Below are 24,589 nucleotides of genomic sequence, written 5' to 3'. Positions count from 1 at the left end.
AAAGTTTTTTAAATGGACAACATCTATCTGTATGGCACCTAAGAGTTTATAATGCAATCTCATTATATGTTGCTGTTGATGTTAAGTGCCATCGAGTCAGTTCCAACCCATAGCAACCCTGTATAGGGATTCTGAGGAGCAGCTGGTGAGCTTGAACCACCAACCTTGTAGTTCAAAAGGCTTTGCAGTCTGGCACATTAACCCACAGCGCCATACCGGACTCCTATGTATAATATTGATATGCATGAGCATTATTTAACTGTATCTTCACAATGATCTTATGGGATTGTACTGGCATTCTTATTATTATTTAAGAGATGATGAAACTGAGGCTTGGAGATGCTGTGGAATGGGGTCAGAACTCCAGCCTAGGTCTTCTGAAATACAAAGTGCTATCCTTCTGCATCATGATGCCTGGACAGATATTTCTCTCTTCTCCTTACGTCTATCTCATAAATTTCATCATCAACTTAAATGGTCTCATCTGAGAAGTCCACCCTAAGATCAATATGCTATCTATCCCTCGTAGGCTTCCAGAGCCTTCCAAACTTAACTCCTTGTAGCACTGAATTAAAATGCTTATTGGTTACAAGTCAGGCTGCTAACCTCAAGGTCAGCAGTTTGAAAGTGCCAGCCATTCCACCAGAGAAAAATGAGGCTTTCTGCTCCAGTAAAGATTTATAGCCTCGGAAACCCTATGCAGGGTCATTATGAGTCACAATCAACTGTATGGCACATCACCACCAATTATTTACTAGTTTCTACTATTCAATTGAAGAGTCCTGGTATAGTGCTGTAGGTTAATGTGCCAGGCTGCAAAGCCATTTGAACTGAAGATTGGTGATTCAAGCTCACCAGCTGCTCCTCAGAAACCCTATACAGAGTTGTTATGGGTCGGAACCGACTGGACAGCACTTAACTACTCAATTTTAAGCTCTACAAAGGCAGGGTCTCAGTTTTATGTAGTGTTACACTCCTGATATTTACCAGGTGCACAGACACAATTGTTCCATGAACATTTGTTACCTTTAATAGGGAAACTCAGCAAAAGACTTGGACAGTTCCTAAAAGTAACAGCATGGGAAGTTAAATGTCAAAATTTTTATTATAGTCTTTCTATTCACAAATAAACGTATGCATTGGTTCTAGGATTCTAAAAAGCCAAGTATACTATTCATGCTTTATAAAAGTGATTTTTATCTCTAAAATGCAAAATGAACCATGTTTACAGTGGAAGTCTCAGTCCAGTATCATTTTTATACTGCCACATTTTTTTGGATATAATATTGGACTGAATGGAGCATTTTGAATTGCTAAACTTAAAATTAATCTATATACTGCACTAGATTTCTGTTCATTATCTATTAGGCTCACAAATATAAACACATTCGGTAGATAATTGTACAAGCGACACCATAACTTATAAGTGCTGGTGTTTTTGCTGTTTTCATTAGGTATGATTAACACCTCCCAAACACAAAATTTGGTCCACTTATGGAATGTGTACAATGCTCATTTTCTGCATCATATGTTTGTGAGATATTAATCTAAAAATCAGAGTTGACAAGGGAAATTTCTATTGAATGATATTTGGAAAAGAATGCTGCACAGCTTAAGTGTATAAATAATCAATAATATAACCAACCCCCTTGCTGTTTCTTTCCATGTTTTGGAAATCTTTAAATAAATTAAAAATATGAGATTTTCAGAAATATTAAGACAATAAAAAGGGACAAATAACTGTTTCCTAAAGACCAAAGAATGTTTTCCTTCCAAAAGAAAAGCAGACTGCAAAGTCCTTTGAACTACAAGGTCAGTGGTTCAAGCTCACCACCTTCTCCTTAGAAACCCTATACATGGTTGCTATGGGTCGGAATCGACTCCACGGCACTTAACAACAACAATAACAAGGTCAAAGGGCTTTTAACAATGACCTCTGAGGTTCACTTAAGGTTCAGTATTCTACTTAACTTAAATCAACCGTTGATCTTGATCTCTTTTGGAACATCCAATAGGGTTTTCTGGAGGCGGCAGGTACACTTGACGGCAGGAATCCAACCCAGCACCATTACCAGCTCCTTCCCCCAGCTTATGTCCAATGTGGATGCAGCTTATGAAGTGGCTGAGAGGGGCATCGCTTACTTCTTCAAAGGTATCCTTCTGTGCTTGCAACATCTAGCACTATCAGCATTTATTCAGTGGCTAAGCAGCATGTTTCTCCTATGCATGAGTACACAATGCCACCCCTATGTATTGTAGCAATGGCATGAATGGCAATGACTCAAACAGTTCTGAGAGCCAGGCCTTTTCATCTAGTGTGACTGTAGTACTATGCTAAGTGATGGTGCCCAGGGAGCTAGGAACCTGGTCCCTGTCTTCTAGCAGCTCTGCTTGGAAAGACATGGCATTCTCTCTTGAGAGCCTCCAATTAACAAGAGCCAACATTAACCCAATGTAGCATAAACCACGCCCTTGGTGCTACACCATGCTCAGGGGGAATACCTATGACTTTAGGAGGTGGGCATATGATTTGGAGCTCTGACCCAGATATCTACTATTGGAATGATGCTGGGAAGTTAACTAATTTCTCTGAGCCTCAGTTTCTTCCTTAGTAAAGTGATTATACTAATATAAACCTTGACAATATTTTGTGACAATGATTCACCAGTGGAAGGTATCTAATAAATGATAAGGCATATTTTTATTGTATTTTCTTGATGTTGTTGTTAAATGCCATCAAGTCAGTTCCAACTCATAGTGACCCTGTATAGGGTTTCTGAGGAGTGGCTAGTGAGCTTTTAACTGCAGACCTTGTGGTTCAAACTGACCTTGCAGTCCAGCACATTAACCCTCAGCACCACACCATGATATTTTCTTGATACTAAGTAAGGGATAAAGGTGGAAGGTTGGTGTCTGGTGTGAATTTAAGTAAGCGCAGCATTTGATATCACCTGTCCTTCTTGCTCAAAACTATATGAGACAGAAATGAGATTATAAATTTAAAAGTATCTTGGGAAAAAATTATGTGTTTTGAGATAAAAATGTATCAATATTATTGTTTCTAAGGCATTTTTAGCCTCCAAGGAAAGCTTCGAGCCTTTTATTGAATCGAATCATTAGAAGCTTATATCTCCTATTAAGGAGCTCTGGTAGCGTAATGGTTACAAGTCAGGCTGCTAACCTCAAAGTCAGCAGTTCAAAACAACCAGCCATTCCACCGGAGAAAGATGAGACTTTCTGTTCCCATAAAGCTTTACAGCCTTGGAAACCCTATACTGAGTGTCTATGAGTTGGAACCGATCCACAGCACACCGCTACCATCTCCTATTAGGCCAGAGCCAAGTCAAATGTCCCCTGACGTTGTCTCATTTGGATCCTGCACAGGCATCTTCATGAATGACATGCATTATGAAGTGGTACATGGTGTTGAGAAACTTCAATTTCTGTTTTCAGGCCCCCACTACTGGGTAACAAGAGGATTCCAAATGCAAGGTCCTCCTCGGACTATTTATGACTTTGGGTTCCCAAGGTTCGTGCAGCGAATAGATGCAGCTGTCTATCTCAAGGAAGCCCAGAAGACCCTTTTCTTTGTGGGAGATGAATACTACAGGTATGGCTTTTCTCCTTGTTTCTTTTTTGTTCAGACACATTCAATGAGAAGGAAAAAGAAAATTTTTTTTTTTACAAAAAAGAATGCAAAGGAGGTGCAGGCTCATTAGTTCTTCCAGGACATTGGGGTGTCATTTACAGAACTGTTAACCCCTTGTTCAAGATACTGACCCATGCAAGTGAGAAGTGAAGCATTCTCTCAATAATCCCATTGTTAAATCTTCAGAACACCAAGCATTCTGATCTGTCAATACCTCATTATTTGACTCCCAGTAGCCTGAAAGAGTAGATGCAGTATCTCCCAAAACAAAATGCCAGAAATGGAAAAACTAATAGATTATGAGTACCAATGCATTCTGGAATATTTTATGATTTGTGCAAAGTTGTTGTTAAGTACTGTCGAGTTGGGTCCCACCTGTAGTGACCTGTATAGGGTTTCAGAGGACCAGCTGGTGAGCTTGAACCACTGACCTTGCAGTTCAAATGAACTTGCAGTCCAGAGCATTAACCCACAGCGCCCCAGCAGTACTCCCTTGTGCAAAGTAGGTGCAGTCAAACTGTGGGTCCTTTGGAGGAAAATCTGAAAGGAAAGAGTTTTTGCTAAAATAGAGGCTTTTGAAGACTTTATCTGTAAATAAAGGAGCTCTGGTAGCAGGCTGCTAACCTCAGGTTCAGCGTTGTGAAACTACCAGCTGTTCTGTGGGAGAAAGATGAAGCTTTCTGCTCCTGTAAAGATTTACAGCCTGTACAGGGTCACTATGAGTTGGAACCTACTCCATGGCACTTAACAACAACAACATCTATAAATAAAGGTTTGTCATCTTCTTCCACCTAACATTGTTGTTGTTAAGTACCGTGGAGTTGGTTCTGACTCATAGCGACCCTGCACAGGGTTTCCAAGGTTATAAATCTTTACGGGAGCAGAAAGCCTCATCTCTCTCCCATGGAACAACTTGTAGTTTCAAACTGCTGACCTTGAGGTTAGCAGCCCGATTCATAACCACTACGCTACCAGAGTTCCTTATACTACACCACTCAAATTGGAGCTAGCTATTTCGTTGTGTGCCATCAAGTAGATTCCAACTCATAGTGACCCTGTGTAGGGTTTCCAAGGCTGTAAATCTTTATGAAAGCAGAAATCCTCGTCTTTCACCCTCAGAGCATCTGTTGGACAATATGTTCGAAGTATGAGAGATTAAGTTTGGCCATCTTGGCCTCCAGGGAGCACTCTGGTTACACTTTTTCCAACACAGATATGTTGGTTCTTTTGGAAACCCATAGTACTTTCAATATTCTCCTTCAACACCATAATTCAAAAGCATCAATTCTTCTACAGTCTTCCTTATTCACTGTCCATTTTTCACATGCATATGAGGTTATTGAAAATACCATAGCTTGGGTCAGGCGCACTTCAGTCCTCAAGCTGACATCTTTGCTCTTCAACACTTGAAAAGGCTCTTTGTGCAGCAGATTTGCCTAATGCAATACGTCATTTGATTTCTTGATTGCTGCTTCCATGAGTGTTGATGGTTGATCCAAGAAGAATGAAGTCCTTTTCTCCATTGATAAGAATGTTGTTTATTGGTCCAGTAGTGAGGATTTTTGTTTTCTTTACATTGAGATGTAATCTATACCAAAGGCTGTGCTGTTTGATCTTCATCAGTATTTTAAGCCCTCTTCACTCTCAGCAAGCAAGGTTGTATCATCTGCATATCGCAGGTTGTTAATGATTCTTCCTCCAATCCTGATGCCACGTTTTTCTTCATAGAACCCAGCTTCTCAGATTATTTGCTCAGCATATAGGTTGAATAAGTACGATGAAAAAATACAACCCTGTCATATACCTTTCTTAATTTTAAACCATTCAGTATTCCCATGTTCTGTTCGGACAACTGCCTCTTGGTTCACGTACAGATTCCTCATGAGCACAATTAAGTGTTCTGGAATATTCATACTTTACAATGTTGTCCATAGCTTGTCATGATCCACACAGTCGAAAGCCTTTGCATAGTCAATAAAGCACAGGTAAACATCGTTCATGGACATTGGGGACCCAAGTTTCCTCTGATATTTTGCTCCTCTACTCTTAAACCATGGCTTCCATTTTCGTGGTTGTCTTGTGTTTTGAGGTGACCAATGGTGTTTCAATTATTACATCTCTACCCTAAGTAGGAAGAAGCTCTGGTAGTGTGGTGGATTACAAGCTGGGCTGCTAACTACAAAGTTAGCAGTTTGAATCTACCAGTTGCTCTGCAGGAGAAAGATGAGGCTTTCTACTCCCGTAAAAATGTACAGCCTTGGAAACCCTATACAGGGTTACTATGAGTTGGAACCGACTCAGGGGCACACCAACAACAACAACAACCTAAGTAAGAAAAAGGAGGATGAAGAAAAGAAAGGGTGAAAAAGAAGCAAATGAAGTTTCATCGACAAGCACGTGGTCACATTCAATACTTTAAGGTGGTGGTAGTTTTGTGCCGTGTAGTCAGTTCCAACTCATACCAACCTTGTTATAGGGTTTTTCCGAGGCTGTAAATCTTTACAGCATCAGAAAGCCTCATCTTTCTCCTGCAGAACCGCTGGTAGTTTTGGACTGCTGACCATAAGATAAACAGCCCAACAGTAACCACTACACTACTAGAACTGGGCCTCAAAAAGTTTGTAAAAAAATCCATTATCTTTCAATACCATATTTACACAAAATTTCTGAAGCTCCTTTGTATAGAGGGTCATAAACACCATATTATAGACTTAGAATTTTATTATATTTGACATCCACCAACAGAATGTTGGGTCCTATACTTGGTCATTTCTCAAATTCTTCCTTAGTCCTTAAGTTAGTTCAGCTTGTGACACAAATAATGTGTAAGAGAAAGAAAGTCTCTGGAGATGCTTGTTCCTAGGCAAATTCCCCATGAACTTTCAATGAATGAAGTGCTCTGAGAAAACTGCTAAAACTCAGGATTTGCTTAGGGTCAGGTTGGTGTAGGCCTTAAGAGTGAGAGCTTACATGTCAGCATAGTAGTAATTTGTAATAAATAGTTAAGAGCAACCCAAGTCCATAAATACACTAAAAAAAAATGCCTGCACATAGATCAGACAAAACAAAGAGAAAACACCAACGCTAGCAAAGGTGCCAGAAAAGAAATCATAGAGGAAGTGACAATTTAAGCCAGTTTGAGAACTGAGTAGGAGTTTTCTAGGCAGGGAGGTAGAATGAGCCAGTGGGAGAACTAACTTCCAGGCAGAGAGAACAGTTTAAGCAAAGGCATCAATGCATGATATAGCCTGTGTTCAGGGGGTAAATTATCAGTAGTTCAGTATGACTAAAAGCTGGTCTGAAATGAGATCTATGGCCCAAGGATAAGCAGGGTGGAGATCTTAAAGGACCTATACCTTTCTAGGGAGTTCCTTGTTTATCCCATCGAAAATAAGAGTGTCTTTAAATGTTTTAAATAAAAGAATAACCCAATAAGATTTGTTTTACAAAATTATCACCCTAGCAACAGTGTAACTGGTTAGAGGAGGCAAAAGTGGGAACCAGTTAATTCAATTAATCCAAATGATAATGATACAGTCAAAATGTCCAAAGAAAAAACTCTCAACCGAGAAATGTATGCCCAGCAAAACTGTCTTATAAAAACAAAGGTGAAATAAAGACAGTCCCCAAATAAACAAAAACTGAGAGAATTTGTCACGAAAAAACTTGCCTTACAATACATACTATATAGGAAGTTCTTTAGGCTGAAACTAACTGACCCCAGAGAGAAATTTGAATCAACATAAAAAAACAGTATTAGTAAAGGTTACCAGGTAACTATAAAATTGTAAAAGACAACAAAAATGCATAATGCTTCTTCTTTATTGACTGATTTAAAACACAATTGTATAAAATAATATGTATGTAATTGGATTGTTCATATATATAATTGTACTGTGTATTTTCCAATAACAGCACAAAAGAGTAATCCCTGGAAGTAAAGCTATATTAGGTAAAGGTACTGATACCAAATAGTAACTAAAACTCATAGGGATAAATGAAAAGAACCAGAGATAGTAAATAAGAAGGTTAATTTAACCAAGAACTATAAATATATATTTGCTCTCTATTCTGCTCTCAACTTCTTTAAGACATCACATTATATAAAGAAATAATTATAGCAATACACTGAGGGGTTTGTAACATATGCAGATGTAATATATATAGCAACAATACCAAAAAGGTGTGAGAAAATGTAACTACATAGAAGTAATGTTTTGTTGTTGTTGTTTCATATCAATAGCTAATTCTTTACATTTGTTGTTATGATGAAGTGCTGTGAGTCGGGTCTGACTCATAGTGATCCTATGCACAACAGGACAAAACACCTCAGTCCTGCACCATCCTCATAACTGTTGCTACGCTTCAGCCCATTGCTGCTACCATTGTGCCAATCCATCTCACTGGGAGTCTTGCTGTTTCTCACTGACCTTCCACTTTACTCTTGACTTTTGAACCTAGAAATAAGAGAAGCAAACTAAATCTAAAGAAAGTAGAAGTTAGTTTTTTTAAAAAGGTAAACATAATTGACAAACATAATTTAGCTAGAATTAATAAGAAGAGAAGGCCCAAGTTATTAAAATCAGAAATGAAAGAAGAGACATTAATATTGACTTTCAGAAATAAAAAATAATTATGAACAATGGTATACCATATTGATCCATAAAGTCAACTCAATTTCTATCAGAATACTGACTTTTTGTAGCATTGACAAACTGACTCTGAACTTCACATGGATTTGAAAGAGAACCAGAACAGCCAAAAAAATATTGAAAAAGAGCCAAGTTGGAAGGTTCGCACTTCTCTCTCTCAAAACTTACTAGAATGTAATAGTAATTAAGACAGTGTAATATTGGCATAAGGATGGACACATATAATCAATAGGATATAAATAAAAGTTCAGAAATAGGCATATCTATGGTTTTCTACATGATTCCAAGGCCATTAAATGGGGAATAGGCAGTTCAACAAATGGTGCTGAACCAACATAATTGTTGATGTTGTTAGGTGTCGTTGAGTCACTTTCAACTCACAGCAACCCTACATAGGGTTTCCAATGGGCTTCTGGTGAGTTTGAACCATCGGCCTTGTGGTTCAAACCAACCTTGCAGTTGAGTGCTTATCCTACAGCACCACACCAGGACTAAATAGCCATATGCAAAAGAATGAATTTGAAACCCTACCTCATGCCAAAAGTAAAATTACCTCAAGCTTGATCAAACACCTTTTTTCATATCATCACAAGCTCTTTGTTTCAGGTTACAGAGTTAACGCTATACAACTATTAAGAAAATATAGGGTCAACTCTTTGACCTTGGATTTGGTAATGGATTCTTAGGTATGACACCAAAAGCCCAAGCAACAAAAGATAAAAAGAGACATATTAGACATTAACAAAAGGAAAAGCTTTTTTTTTGCCTAAAAGGACACAATCAAGAAAGTGAAAGCATAACCTACTTGTAAATCATATAACAGAAAAACATTTGTAACTGGACTACATAACAAATGCATCATAACTCAGTAATAAAAGGACAAATCCCCAGTTAAAACATGGGCAGAGGATCTGTATAAACATTTCTCCTAAGAATATATACAAATGACAAATAAGTGCATGAAGATATGTTCACCATCATTAGCCATCAGGAAAATACTAAACAAAACCACAACGTAATATCGCTTTACACCTCTAGGCTAGCTATGATCAAAAGCCAGATATTCTGGTGATGATATGGAGAAAACCACGCCTCCTAAACTGCTGCTGAGAATGAAAATTGGTGAAACCACTTTGGATAATTGTCTGGCAGTTTCTCAAAAAGTTAAGCCAGAATTACCATTTTACCCAGCAATTCACTCCTAGGTAGATTGAGAACATCTGTCCACACAAAAATTTTACATAAATATATGGACATTCTTAGCAACGTTACTCATACAAGCCAAAATGTAGAAATAGCCCAAATATCAATCAAGTGATAAATAGATAAATAAAATGTAGTATACTCATACAATGGAGTCCTGGTATGGCACTGTGGGTTAATGCACTGGACTGCAAAGTCGCTTTGAACTGCAAGGTCAGCGGTTCAAGCTCACCAGTCACTTCTCAGAAACCCTACACAGGGTCGCTATGGGTTGGGACCGACTCAACGGCACTTAACAACAGCAGCAACATACTCATACAATAAAATATTATTCAACTATAAAATGAATATGAAGCACAACTATAAAAATTAATGAAGCATTGATACATGCTACAGTATTATGCTAAGTGAAAAATCTAGTTATGATTCCATTTATATGTACTATCTACAATAAATCTATAGAGAAATAAAGTAGATTAGTGGTTTCCTTGGGTTAAATGTGATAGGAGGATAGAAGAGGTGACAGCTAAATGTCATAGATAGAGTTTCTTTCTACAGTGACGAAAATAGTCTAAAATGTATTATGGCAATGAGAGCACAATTCTTTAATATACTATAAATCATTAATTTTTAGTAGAGAGCGACTAACTTTTATAAACAATCCTGTAAGAGTTGATGAGTTTAAAGCTAGTGGTAGATTTGATTGCCAATCGAAAAACAGAAAGCCGAGTTCCTGGTGACGGATGATATGGAAAACATTTCTTCAATAATTGGTGTTTTGATTAAACTGATGAAATAGTAAAGTAGGTTCCATTTTGTACACGTGGAGTTTGATGTGGCAGTATGGAAATTTTCAGAATAGAATTGGACATATAGTCTTGAACTCAAGAAATAACAGGCTGGAGAAATGGATTTGGAAGTCATCATATAATTAAGTGGTAGATTAGGCTATGTGAAAGTATAAACCTGCCCAGGAAGAAAGGGGCTAAAGATAGAATGTGATGTTCATTATAGAAAACATGAAAAATATAAAAGAGAAAGAAATTCCTCCAATTTCCAGCACAAAAGATAACTATTTTAATAGATATTTTACTGTTTCCAACCCCATTCCCCACATTTATATAGTTAAAAATATGAATTTGTATCCTGATATTTTCCAATTAGTATTTTAGCCTTGATATTTTCCACATTGTTACAAAATCTTTGTTCTAGAATTTTCTCATAGCCTGGCCATTTTTTTCACAGGGTCTTGGTTCCTAGTTACCATCTGGGTAGTTCTTCCTTTTCTTCATTCCCAATCACTCTTCCTTTCCTCTCATCCTCCTGCCTTTCTCTAGAGTTGATCATAAAGGTGTCTTCTATCATTAAAACCATGTGATTCCTGGCTAAAAGCAGATTATTAACCTCACAGGGAAATTACAGATTCTCATATCACTGTCCCTACTGACCCATACTGACAAGGTTACTTGAAAGAAACTTTCTGAAAGTATGTGTTATAGATATCTGATCAATAAGTTCACCCTTTCACCATTCTTTCTCACATTCTCTACTCACCCTTTAGCTAGTTCAATTTCCCATTCAGTACTTGAAAGGGATCAGAATGGCATCAGTTTTGCCATGAGTATAAGTGTCATAGTAATCTAGACACTAGAAATCTAAGATCTAAATGTACATATTAAGGTAAACAAAATGCTGGCTCTTTACCAAAATAGTTTCCCTAGTCCTTAGGTTACAAAGGTGTGTAAGATAACATATCTGAAAAGTTATATCAGATATCAATAGCACTACGATATTGTTAGTAAAGTTTGACTTTGATTAGTTTAATCTCTACATACCTTAATCAATATTTAATGATGAAACAAATGGCCTGTAGAGGAAATAAGCATACATATATGTTCATGTGGAGTCCTGGTGTGATGCTGCAGGCTGATACTTTGGACTGCAAGGTCCTCTTGAACCAAAAGGTCGCCTTCAGGCTCACCAGCTGAAACTCTGTGAGTTGAGACTGATTTGATGGCACCTAACAACAACAACGTAGTGGTTACAAATCAGGCTGCTAATTTCAAGGTCAGCAGCTCAAAACTATCAGCTGTTCTATGGGAGAAAGATGAGGTTTCTGCTCCCGTAAAGATTTATAGCCTCGGAAACCCTGTGCAGGGTCACTATGAGTCGGAACTGACTCCACAGTACTTAACAACAACATATGTTAATCATTTTCAATTTAGTATTTAAGTTTCACAGACAAGGTCTCAATGATGAGAAAAATGTATCAGTACATAACTGTTTCTCAATAAACATCTACATATTTCCATAATATTAAAATTCAGCTAATAGTTATTGATGACTTATTATGTGCCAGGAATCATGCTGGATATTTACTCCTGTTCTCTCATTTTATCCTTTGCTTTCTCATCAGTCTTGGGAGGTAGGGCTTGCTACCTCCATTAAACAATTAAAAACAATACATCCTACAGAGGTTAAGTGATTAATTCAAGGTCACACAAAGTATAAAGTGGCTGACTGGAGGATTTAATTTATGTTCTTTTAATCCAAATTTAAGGGTCTTTCCCATTCACTGTTCATTTATTGTCAGTCAGAATACCCATCCCCATGATTCTTTTCTTGCCCTATGATTTCTTTTTCTTTTATCCTCTTAGCGAAATCTTCACCACGTGGCTTGTTCTTGTTGCTTTTAAGTGCTGTCAAATTGATGTCAACTCATAGTGACTCTGTATAGGGCTTCTAAGGAACAACTGGTGGGTTTGAACTGTCGACCTTGTGGTTCCAGTACTGCACTTAGTAGTAATTTTCTTAATTTTAATCCTTTCTGTGATTTATTCCCTGGAGTATCTCCAGCATTTTCTATCTCTCCTTTCTTCATTCCTTCTCAACCTCCTGGCCTACTACTGCAGAACATTGTCCTGATGAATTGTGTTTAAAGATTAGGTAAAGATTAAACTCTTCAGTGCTTTAGGCTACCAGGAAAAATCACAAAGTTCATTCAATCTCATAATAATAAACCAGAGTTAATGGTTCTTGGGTCAAAATAAACTACAAAAGTTTTATGGCTTGGGTCTGACCTTGGTGTCTATATATGCCAGGCACCTCTGCGTGTGTGAGTGTGTGTGTGTGTGTGCATAAATCGTTTCTTATCTTTGAGACCATTCTTTTCCAGAGCATTTTCCCCTGATCATAGCACCAGTACATTATAGATTTCAAATTCAAGCCCAGAGCCATCTGACTGTATACTAACATGTAGTGTTCTTTGGTCTATAACACAAATCCCAAAATATCTGTCCAAAAACTGAAGACGAGTTCATCAGAATGTCTTCACCAGTCCACAGCAAAATCAGAAAAGCAAGTACAGTATTCTAATTGCATTTGAGGCAGGAAAGCTAGAACAATGTCAATGTAGAGGCATCCTCTTGGAAAGAATCAGATTTTATTCTAAGATTATGTCTTTTCTGCTTTTTATGTATGTATATGCTGTATTTTCTTGTCTTTGTGAAATGATCATGAAAATAGAGGATGATGTTTTATGGCTTGATGGTAGTGTTCATACTTGGTAAAATGAAAAGTCAATAAACCTGTTAGTTTCTAAATTATTTTTGAAATATTACCTGTCTTTGAAATCTAGAGTTCAAGAACTACTGAACTAAACAATACCTGGCAGGAAGTAATAAAAATAACAAACATTGGTTTTCTTTCTCCCATCATTAGAGTTTTACTGTAATTCTAAATTCCATCATTAGAGTTTCATTCTTTCAGATTTCAGTAAATTGTTATCTTACTGTCAGATTATGATTTGTGCATCAAACTAATCCTGTAAATGGGGAAATCCTCATTTGGCGTGATACTCTTAATAAAGCAATTATAAGATAAAGCGTAGAAAGGCAGAAAGAAGAGCTATTGTTAGCTGCTGTAGAGTCAGTTCTGACTCATGATGATCGCATGTATGCTGTCATTGTTAGTTGAACTGTGCTCTAGATAACGTTTTCAAGGCTGTGGCTTTTCAGAACGAAACCACCAGAACTGTTTTCCAGTATCTTGGTGGGATTGAAGCCTGACCTTTGGGTTAGTAATGCAGTGCTTAACCATTTGCACTACCCAGAATGCCTCAGTGTAAGCGAGAGGAACAATTAAATATAAAAGTGGTAGAAGGGATGAAGGAATTTAGCTTAGTGATGTCACAGTGTTATCAAGAATGAAGTCTGAATTTTTATACATGCGATTGACAATTGAAATTCTCAGTTGGATGTTGTTTTTCTAAAATTTCTTCTGAAATTTCATTTACATAGAGTATTATTGCCTCTGCCATCCTCAGAATAAATATAGATGTCACCCCCACCTGTTAGTGACAGATAAAAGGAGAAAATTCTATTTTGGATCTTTCTATTGCGTTAATAATTGCTGTTTTCTATAAAAACTTATTTTTATATTATTTCAAGTATGTCTTTGTTATCAAGAAAGAAGAGGGCTGATGGTCTGTCTTTTCATCCTTTCCAGACTTCTCTATACAATATAATTATCACATTGGCATACTCCAACTTGTAGTAGATTCAGGTCCAAGTATTTGTCCGTCTTTTATTCGTAGCTGAGAACACATTTTGCCATAAAACAGGAGTGGAGAACATTTTCTCTGCCAAAATTTCTAACATCATTCATGGTCCATACAGAATTATCAACTTAAAAATTAGCCTACTATATTTGGTCAAGCATTTAATTAACTCACCCTATGTACACAACAACAACAACAATACAGGGCTGCTATGAATCAAAACCTACTTGAAGGCTCTTAACAATAACAACAAATGTTATGGTTGGAACTGTGATTGCCTTGACAGGGCCAGACCAAATAATTTCATGGATGGCTATGTCAGATAAATTACTGGACAGCAAGGTTAGTTTGAACTGTAAGGTTGGCATTTAAGCTCATCAATAGCTACTCAGAAACCCTACTACAGGGTCCCTATGAGTCAGAATGGATTCAGCAGCACTTAACAACAACATATGGTTTGAAGGTGTGAAGTTCCCCACCCCTGCCATAAAACAATAAAAATGGTGATTACATTTCCAAACTCATTCATAAATACCTATTTAACATACACAAAGGTAAGACATACTCCTAATAAAAATAACTCATTTATAAATTCTCTACTCAGAGTAAGACCAAGGAAATTAAAGACATAGAACAATATTTGTTGTTGTTGTTAAGTGCTGTCAAGTTGGTTCCAACTCGTAGTGATTCTGTGCAAGGTTTCTAAGGAGCGGCTGGTGGGTTTGAACTGCCAACTTTGCAGTTTGCAATTCAGTGCTTATCCTACAGAGTTACATGCTGTTGTTGTTAAGTGCCATTAAGTCAGTTCTTAAGCAAAGCAATCCTGTACAGGGTTTCCAAGGAGTGGCTGGTGGGTTTGAACCACCAACCTTGCCATTCAACTATACCATTCATCCAGTGCTTTATACTATAGTGCCACAGCAGGACAGTGATACATAGGTCTCCCAATATTGTTATGTTGTTAAGTGCCGTCGAGTCAGTTCCAACCCATAGCGACTCTAAAAAGGGTTTCAGAGGAGCGGCAGTTGAGCTTGAACCACCAACCTTGCAGTTCAAACCAACTTTGTAGTCCTGAGCATCAACCCACAGTGCCACACCAGAACGCCCTCTCCCTATTTATCTACAGCCATATCAAAAGTCTTTTGGTAGTGTTGTCCTTACTTTTGCATCTCATTCTCCAAATACTATAAACTTTAGAATTACTTTTCTCACTCCCTCCAATCAAAGTTTCTATTTTCTCAGTGCTAATGTCTCAGGGAAGCGACAGAAATAAAAAAAAATAAATAAAAAAACAAAGCAGAAATTAGTGTGTGAATAACCTGTATTTCCATATTTCAAAAATATTTCTTATTGGTGAGATTTCAAACACAGAAAAATGTGAGAAAATAAATATAGGCTATTTAGGAGTTAATGACCTTAGGCTGTTCCTCTGTTTCTCTTTTTTTCCCCTAACTCCATTCCTAATGCCATGAAATCAGCCGCTCCTCAGAAACCCTGTACAGTGTCGCTATGAGTCAGAACTGACTCGACTGCACTTAACAACAATAGTGTCCTGGAGTTCTGGTGTTGCACTGAGGGATAAGCACTGGACTGCTAATCACAAGGTCAGCAGTTCAAACCAACCATCTGCTCCTTAGAAGCCCTACAGGGCCTCTATAATTCTGAACCAACTGGATCGCACTTAGCAACAATTGTGCCCTGTACACTGTAGGGTAGGCACTGGGCAGCTAACTGAAAGTCAGTGATTTAAACTCACCAGTTGCTCCTCAGAAACCCTATACATGGGTCACTATGAGTCAAAACCAACTCAACAACACTTGACTACAACAATTATGTGTGGGCAAAGAGTCTTGGTGGTGCTGTAGGATAAGTACTGGTCTGCTAACCACATAAGGTGCCTCAAGGGGAAAAAATGAGGTCAGCTACTCTATGAAAGAAAGATGAGGCTGTCTGTTCCCATAAGGACTTAGTTTCCCATAAAGAAACCCTATATAAGCTTGCTATGAGTTGGAATCGATTTGATGACAGTGGGTTTTACAGAAGTTTGTGGAAGTCCCGGGGTGGCTCAATTACTAGCTGAAAAGTTGACAATATAAACCCAACCAGACACACCTTGAAGACAGACTTAGCAATCTGCTTAAATAAAGTCTTAAATACCCTATGGAGCACTACTCTGCACACATATAGGATCATTATGAGCTGGACACAACTTGGTGACAATTAACAAAACACAAGAGTTTATGAGCGCCCTGTTCCCACATCCTCTCTATTGACACTTCTGATAACAATGAAATACAGTAAATCTATTTCCCTTTTCATTTGTGCTTCAGGTAACTCAAATAGCTCAGGTTTCTCCTTGACCTACAGGAAGGTTCTAACGATGCTCTTGGGAAAAGAGTCTGGGAGGTTAGCTTCCACCTCTGCCCCAACTACTGCATGAAACAGCTCAACCATTTCATCACTGTCAGCCTGAAGAGTTCTTTCTCTAGGTTTGACTCCTGATCTATATCATGAGGTTTTGTCTCCAGGTCTGTGTAGTCATAACTACAAAAGAGGCACATTTCGCAGAAGGAGAGCATGATCTGCTACCCTGTGAAACTGCCCGGAAGCCCAAATATCAGGAGAAATGGTCTGACTTTTCAGTGGGTATGCCCCCGATGGGAACTCTGGGCTGATGAAGAATGGGGTTTCCCACACTTTAAATAAAGTCTTACTGAAGAGGTGAAAGTCGGCTCTGCCTTTAAAGGGGGATGATGCTGACTCATACAAGTATTTACCAGCCTTCAGAGATTTCATTGAATGGGTAACTGCTGATCCAGAAAAAGAAAACTAATCTACTAACAGGTCAGTCATGCAATCTTGCCAGGAAATACAAACAATTTAATTCAATGAATGTATTTAAAAGGCAGAGATTTAGCTGTTCTAGATTCTCTTGCTTGGTATCTGTCAATCGTTTACAAATTTTCTTATTCATTCACCAGACACTATTTGTTCAATCCCTTCTCCATGAGTACCTAGCAATAAGCCCATGAATAACTGTCTATAAAAGATTTCCGACTGTTGGGTGAGTCGAGGCATTCATAAACACAGAGAAAGAAAAAGAACAGCTATAATAAATAATAAAGCATAAAAAATATATATATGTGGAGTTTCTTTTGAAAGACAATATTTTTAAAGGACTATAGGAATGTGCTACTAATTCTAATTCATTCTAAGCAATACATCTGGCAATTTTTGAAGAGGCTCATTGGAATAAATTATTCCCATCCTTTTTGTTGCTGTTAAGTATTGGAGAGTCTGTTCTAACTCATAGCAACCCTGTATAGACTTTGCAAGGAGCTAGTGGATTTGAATGGCCAAACATGTAGTTAGCAATCCAGTGTTTATCCTACAGCATCACACCAGGACTTCCATCCTAGTGGTTCCAGAACAAGATACCTGGAAAAATAGTAATACAACTAGTTTCCACCAAGTAGATTCCAAAACATGGTGACTTGGTGTGTCAGAGTAGAACTATGCTCCATAAGATTTTCACAGGTAAAGGCCTGTCCTCTGAAGTGCCTCTGAGTGAACTTGAACAGCCAACTTTTTTATAGACAACAGAGCATGTTAACCATTTGTACTAACCAGGGACTCCAAAAAGAGCAGTAGTAGAAGTCAATAGTCTGGTTTTGTATTTAAAGAGGTCTAATTTGGATTGGTGTGGTGCTGTGGGTTAATGTGGTATGGTGCTGTGGGTTAATGTGCTGGACTGCAAGGTTGGTTTGACCACAAGGTTGGTGGTTCAAGCTCACAAGCTACTTCTAGGAACTCTATACAGGGTCACTATGAGTCGGAACCAACTCAACAGCACTTAACAACAACAACAATTTGGACTTCTGGAGTGACATTGTAGGATCAGCACTGGACTGCAGACTACAAGGTCAGCAGTTCAAACTCACCAACTGTGCCTTGGATACCCTTTACAGGGTCACTATGAGTCGGAACTGACACTACGGCACTTAACAACAATTCGAAAAACAGCAAGTCTATATATGTGTGTTTGTGTATGAGAGAGGAAAACCTCCAAACTGAGTCATTAATTTGTCCTGATAAGGCACTATAAGATAAGCACTGGATAGTTAACTCCAATGCACCGTACCACAACATTTGTTTGAGCCATAAGGTTGGCGGTTCAAACCTACCACCTGTCCTCAGAAACCCTATACAGGGTCATTATGAGTCATAACCAACTCAACAGCACTTACCAACAACAGCAATAAATATGACTGACCAATGAAACCAATAAAATTTTGCTATTATATAATTTATAAAATAATGCTTCTTCCAGCTTTGATGAAAGAAAAGGGAAAATGGAAAAAGACTATCCAAAGAATACAGAAGAAGAATTTTCAGGAGTGAATGGCCAAATAGATGCTGCTGTGGAGTTAAATGGTGAGTGCTTCCACTGAAAACTATTTCTTCATGTAAATTGTAACAAGACATCTGAGCTCTACTTTAACACAATAGAAAATGGGGAAATCCCAAATGGGAGTCCTTGTTACTTTGCAAGTTTATGTAACCAGATTATTCACTAGAAAGAACACTATAAAAGATGTGCCATTGAGGTTCTCTCTTTGCTAATAGAAAAGCTTGAAAAGTATAGATTCAATCCATTAGTTGACTAGAACCTAAGGTTCAGCCAGGTTCAAGTTACCTTTTTCATCTTTAAATATATACATACTCCCAACCTTTCCAGAGCATTCCCCTGAACTTTAACACATAGCTGGCAAAGTTGAATTGAACTGGACTAGAAAATTTTTATTGAATCTGTTGAATCAATCAGTCAGCACATGCTTCTTGGAGATTAGCAAAGAGCTGGGCACTACTCAGGAATGAAAGAAAGTTCCAGGCATTGTCCCTGCTTTTCAGGAAGGATTGGCACCTCTGGAAAATATCCATTCATCCAACAAATATGAAATTATTGGAGGACAAGACAATCTATAATTTAATATTGAACTGTCATCTAGTATTGTCTTCACAATAATTGCAAAAGATAGTCTGAAAGATCAAAGTCAGCAGCAGTAATTGGAGACTTCATGGTGTGACTTCAGTTGGATTTTGAAGAAGGTTAGAAATTCGACTAGTGTGAGAAAAGAAGGAGCATGAATTCCTGAAGGGAAAAAATCTTCTCAGAAGCTCAAAGCTTAATTGAGCATGACATATGTGCAGTTAACCTCAAAGGGAAAGCCATCCCCTAAATGGGACAAAAAGAAAAGATAAGAGACGATACAGAAGTTAAGCTGTCCACTTCTAGGGTTCTGCAAGAGCCAAGGTGAGGACTAGTTAATTGAAAACTTATGAATTCCCAGTTGCCCTCTGGTTCTACCTCACGAATGTTGCAACTACAATTTCAATCATTTATATATTTGCAAATCATTTCTAATAACCACAATCTCGACTTTGTTTCTTTTAGGCTATATTTACTTCTTTTCAGGACCAAAAGCATACAAGTACGACATAGAAAAGGAAGATGTGGTTAGTGTGATAAAGTCAAGTTCCTGGATTGGTTGCTAAAGAGAAAAGTCTAGTCTGTCCCAAAGATTGAAAGATGACTACAAGCAGCTATAACTGGATATTAAGGACTGAAGCAGAATGTAGGATAGGAATTCTTCCAACAGCCTTTGATTCTAAGGGTAATTTAGAGTTCATTAAAAATAATCTATCTTAATTTTATCAGTTAAGTATTCAGTAATTTAACCCAATGAAAAATTCATGTATGGCCAAATTTATACAAAATCAGAATGAATACAATGCACTCTCTAATTAAACACCCACTATTTTTTCTTGCAAAATATACTGAAGCAAATTGCTTCATCAAGATTTTATTCATAGCAAGAAGCCTGCTCGTGGGTTTCTTGACATATATTAAATTTAATTGGAAATTACCTTATAAATTATCATTATTAGCCTTTCCTAGCAGTGGATTTTGAAAATAATTTCTTTATTGCAACTTAAAAGCATAACACAAACAAAATACAGTTTAGGGCTTAGATTTTGTTGTTTGTTTATTTAACTCTGTGTGTATTCACTACTCTCTGAAATAGGTTGTGTTAAGTAAATGAATTTTTATACCAGGCAGCAGATGAAGACTTTTCAACAAGAAAAACTTTCCACAGAAGTCAATAAACTAGAACACTTGTTCATTCCTCTTCTGTTCATATTTGCTAGATTCTATCAGGAGTCCTGGTGTGGTGCTGTGGGTAAATGTGCTATACTGCAAAGTAGGCTTGATCCACAAGGTTGGCTGTTGAAGCTGACTAGCCACTCCTTGGAAACCCTATACAGGGTTGCTATGAGTCAGAAATGACTTAGCGACACTCAGCAACAACAGATTCTATCAAACTTTATTGGCAACAAATCCTGTGTACCTATAGAAAACTGTGTTTCATGAGTATACAGACACAGAAGAAATAATAACAGCCATCCATGCTGTTTCCTGACTCGAAAATAATATCCTTGATGAAATAGTTTGTCATTTAAGGCTATTCATGTATTTCCTTTAGTTTTCTTCACATTAAGGGGTTTTCATGTTTGTGTTTTTGTTTTGTTTTTTATTTTTTGTCAGTAGAGATACAATACAGCTGACTATCATCCTTTCCATTTTTAAATCATTCTTTAAAATGTAAGAATTCTGAAACATTTTATTGGTTCTAATATTAAATGATGAAATACATGTGAAGTGCTACATAAACTGCCTGGCACATCTAGACGATTCAACAATTAGCTGTTTTTAGTACCATTGTTTATTACATTTGTTTCATAAACTCACTAAAAATACTTAGTAGTCAGATGAGATAAAGCAGTCATTCACAGTTACTGTAAGCTTTCTATTTGGTTTCTGTTACCAGAAGTGGCCATTTGTGGCTGATCATATAGTAAATATTTGACTGTTGAAGGTAAGGTCAGGTGCTGTTGCTCTCCAAAGTCAAGACACTTCTAGGCAGTGAGAAAAAATCTTTTGCAAAACCAGTCAGTTGAGGAGAGCATCTTAGTATCAATCTGCAATGTGTGAAAGCAGACTAGCAATTCTTCGGAAATTTAAACATAAAGTTACCATATGACCCAGCTATTATACTTCCAGCTATATACAAAAGACTTGAGAACATATGTTCACACAAAAATTTGTACACAAATGTTCTTAGTAGCATTACTCATAATAGCCAAAAAGTGGAAACAAACCCAGATATGAATGAATAAATAAAATATGGTATATCCATATGATGGAATATTCTTCCATAAAAAGGAATGAATTGTTGATGTATGCTACAACCTAGATGAACTTCGAAAACATTATGCTAAGTGAAAGATGCCAAACATTAACAACCACATATTGTATGATTTCTTTGTATGAAATATCCAGAATAGGCAAATCTATAGAGACAATGAGATCAGTAGTTGTCAAGGACTGGGATGAGGGGATGGGATGAGTTTGGAGGAAAATATGGAACAATTGCTAATGTGTAGAGGATTTGGGGGGAATGATAAAAATGTTCTAAAAGTGAATTGATGATGGTTATGCTCCTCTGTGAACATTCTAAAAGCCATTGAATTGTACCTTTTAAATGGATGAATTACTTGGTATATGACTAATACCTCAATAAAACTATAAAATATTAAAAATAAACAAGGAAGTCAAAATGGTGCAATGATCCATGCAGATCATGTTTCCAGGTCTCTGTGTCAGGGACCACATGGCCATGGAGCCATAACCTGGAGACTATGGCTGGAAGTCCTCGTGGAGTCTAATGCTAGCCCACGCAAATGTACCATGTACCTTGAGGAGACTTCATTAAATAAATGAAGTTTACTGAAGGCAATGAAGCATGGTCTCTAGGGTCAGATTGACTTGATTTAAACCTCAGAACTGCTATTTTTCTGTATATGATGTTGGACAAATTCTCTAATATCTCTCTGTGTTTCTTACTTTGCAAAATTGGAATATGAATAGTTCTTACCTTCTAGGGATGTTGATTGTTAAGTATATGAATGAAAATATGCAACAGCTCTTAGAGTAGTTTCTGGCAATCTGAGGGGGGTTATAATTGTTTTGTTTTGTTTTTGGAGCTGTTAGAATTATATTTTGGAGGGTCAATATATCCACTGACATAGCTGAAGACCATAATCACTGATCTGAAATTGTTCTTTTCCAGATTTCAAATTAAATCAATAATCAGATAATACACTGAATCCTGGTGTGACATTGTGGGATAAAGCACTGGACCATAAGGTCGGTGGTTCAAACTCACCAGTTACTCCTTGGAAACTCTATACAGGGTCTCTGTGAGTCAGAACAAACTCGACAGCACTTCACAACAACAAGCAATAATACTGTGGTTAACTCTGACCCTCTTCCCAAAAATAATTCCTATAAATCATCATCCCATTTATAAAACTCCAGGTCCCCAGGTATAACTAGCATTATTTTGGAAAGATACAGTCTCTCTAAAGGATAAGAAACAATGATTATGTTTACATCATAGCTTAATCAGAATATCTAGATCTTCATTTCTTTAAGAACTCTATGCAGAAATAATTTATAATAATTTATGCACTAGACCAGATTAATTGAGTGCAAAACAAATATTTTGTTAAGTTCAGTTTGGGACCTTTGGGGAGCAAGATGAAACAGACCAGAGTTCACTTTCTGGTGACCTAACCTCAGTAATGACCATTTATGGATAGCCCAGAAGCCCCTTCAAAGTCTTCTAAAGGACTAAAGGATTCACTCTGGTTGTAGTTTCCCTACCATCTTTGCATACTTTTTTTTGTGGTTAAAACCAAGAGATCTTCCATTTAACTTTGTGTGAAATGATAGACCAAACTGTCTATTAGGTCTTCTCTTCTTTTGGCAGTAAACTATCCAGTTTTCTATTTAGAATTCTGTGTGAAATATATAAAATATATAAAAATCATCACAGTGTTTTCATTTTCCTATAATCGAGGCATTTTGTCTTTATTCCTATTTTCAGTCATTTCATTTTCCACACAATGATATTTGAAAGTTCCTTGTGAACTTCCATAGCTAAAATTATTAAATGAAATGACATTTTGGGGAAAATGCACAATACTCTCAGCAGATTGGAGCTTCAGACTCCCTTAATGTCAAAATGTTGTTGATTCAAACCCACCAGTCATTCCTCAGAAACCCTCTACAGGGTTATTACGAGTCAGAAAAGGCACTTAACCACAACAGCAAGCATAGCATGGAGGAATCTTAGTCACAAAGACTTCCTGCATTTCCCTGAGACCATCTTTTCTACCACCTGTATGCCTGGGTGAAAGGATGAACAGCATCTTCTGATCATCTCCCATCTTTTCAGGCTCTCTTTGGTCCCATTCCCATCTCAAAGTGCATTGGCAACATGACCAGACTAAAAGACATTCTTTTCTACTCAAAATGGAAGAACCTCTGTCTTTTTCCCACCAAAGAGGCTCTTGGAATTGAACTAGGAGCAAGACTGGAAAATGTGCTTGTAAATAAATGATAGAGGGAAATTATCTCATGACTTCAGGGGTCAAAAGAGGACTCCTTTTAAATGTACATATCTGCATTTGAATCTCTTCCCCATTATTATTAATCCAACATATTTTCTGTAGACCCAAATATTATTGAAAACTAATGTGGAATGAAATTATACTGCTTTATTACATAATGCAGCATGTTGTTCTGACAAGAGTTGGAGAAGTCAGAAGAGAAAGAATGAGTGGGGAAGGCAATAAAATAAGACAACAACTGCAGAAGACCAGGTGAGAAATGTAACCATTGAGTCCATCTTAGATCACCTGCAGTAAGAAAAATGCATGCCTGTATAAATAGTGAGCAATTTGTTTATGCTTATAAAATCCCAGGACTGCAAAGCAATGCTGATGTTGAGTAAATGTGTTTACAGCTGTCTCTATAGAGGATGGGATGTCAAAGTCCTATTAGTGCCATTCCACCAGAACTGCAGACTGCCCAATGATTCTAGTGTGTTGATTCGTAAGTTTTAAAATATATTTCTATATTGTTGTTGTTAAGCACCATCAAGTGGGTTCCGACTCATAGCAAACTATAGTGGCACCACCAAGTGGGTTACAACTCACAGTGACCCTGTATAGGGTTTCTAAGGAGTGGCTGATGAGTTAGAACTGCCAGCCTTGCAGCTCAAACCAACCTTGTGGTCCAGTGCTTTATCCTATAGAGCCACACTAGCAATTTAAGAAAGTTCATCATTTTCTCAGCAGGCTATTAATGAGTCTTCCTCCAATACTGATGCCACATTCTTCTTCATATAATCCATCTTCTAAGATTATTTGCTCAGCATACAGATTAAATCAATATAGTGAAAGTACATAGCCCTGAAAAATACCTTTCCTGATTTTAAACTATGTAGTAACAGCCACCACTCGTCAGTCACTTTGTCATACTGTGGTGGCTTGTGAGTTGCTGTGATTCTGAAAGCTATGCCACTGGTATTTTAAATACCAGCAGGGTCACCCATGGTG

At 37.4% G+C, this 24,589-nt stretch overlaps 1 protein-coding gene across 1 annotated transcript in view; it reads left to right on the top strand.

Annotated features, from left to right (window-relative positions):
• MMP20 (matrix metallopeptidase 20) overlaps positions 1 to 20,033 on the top strand; it is a 60,619-nt gene extending 40,586 nt beyond the window's left edge. Inside the window, exons 7-10 of the mRNA XM_006833772.1 lie at positions 2,016 to 2,152; positions 3,454 to 3,610; positions 18,393 to 18,496; positions 19,518 to 20,033. Of these exons, the coding sequence (XP_006833835.1) occupies positions 2,016 to 2,152; positions 3,454 to 3,610; positions 18,393 to 18,496; positions 19,518 to 19,618 (499 nt within the window). The 3' untranslated portion in view covers positions 19,619 to 20,033. The remainder of the gene's footprint in view (positions 1 to 2,015; positions 2,153 to 3,453; positions 3,611 to 18,392; positions 18,497 to 19,517) is intronic.
• Positions 20,034 to 24,589: the final 4,556 nt, after the last annotated feature.

Source organism: Chrysochloris asiatica, unplaced genomic scaffold (assembly GCF_000296735.1).
Source record: "Chrysochloris asiatica unplaced genomic scaffold, ChrAsi1.0 scaffold00008, whole genome shotgun sequence".
Classification (NCBI taxonomy): Eukaryota; Metazoa; Chordata; class Mammalia; order Afrosoricida; family Chrysochloridae; genus Chrysochloris; species Chrysochloris asiatica.
The sequence above is the reverse complement of the archived record's forward strand: the minus strand, read 5'-3'. Positions and strand labels throughout refer to the sequence as shown.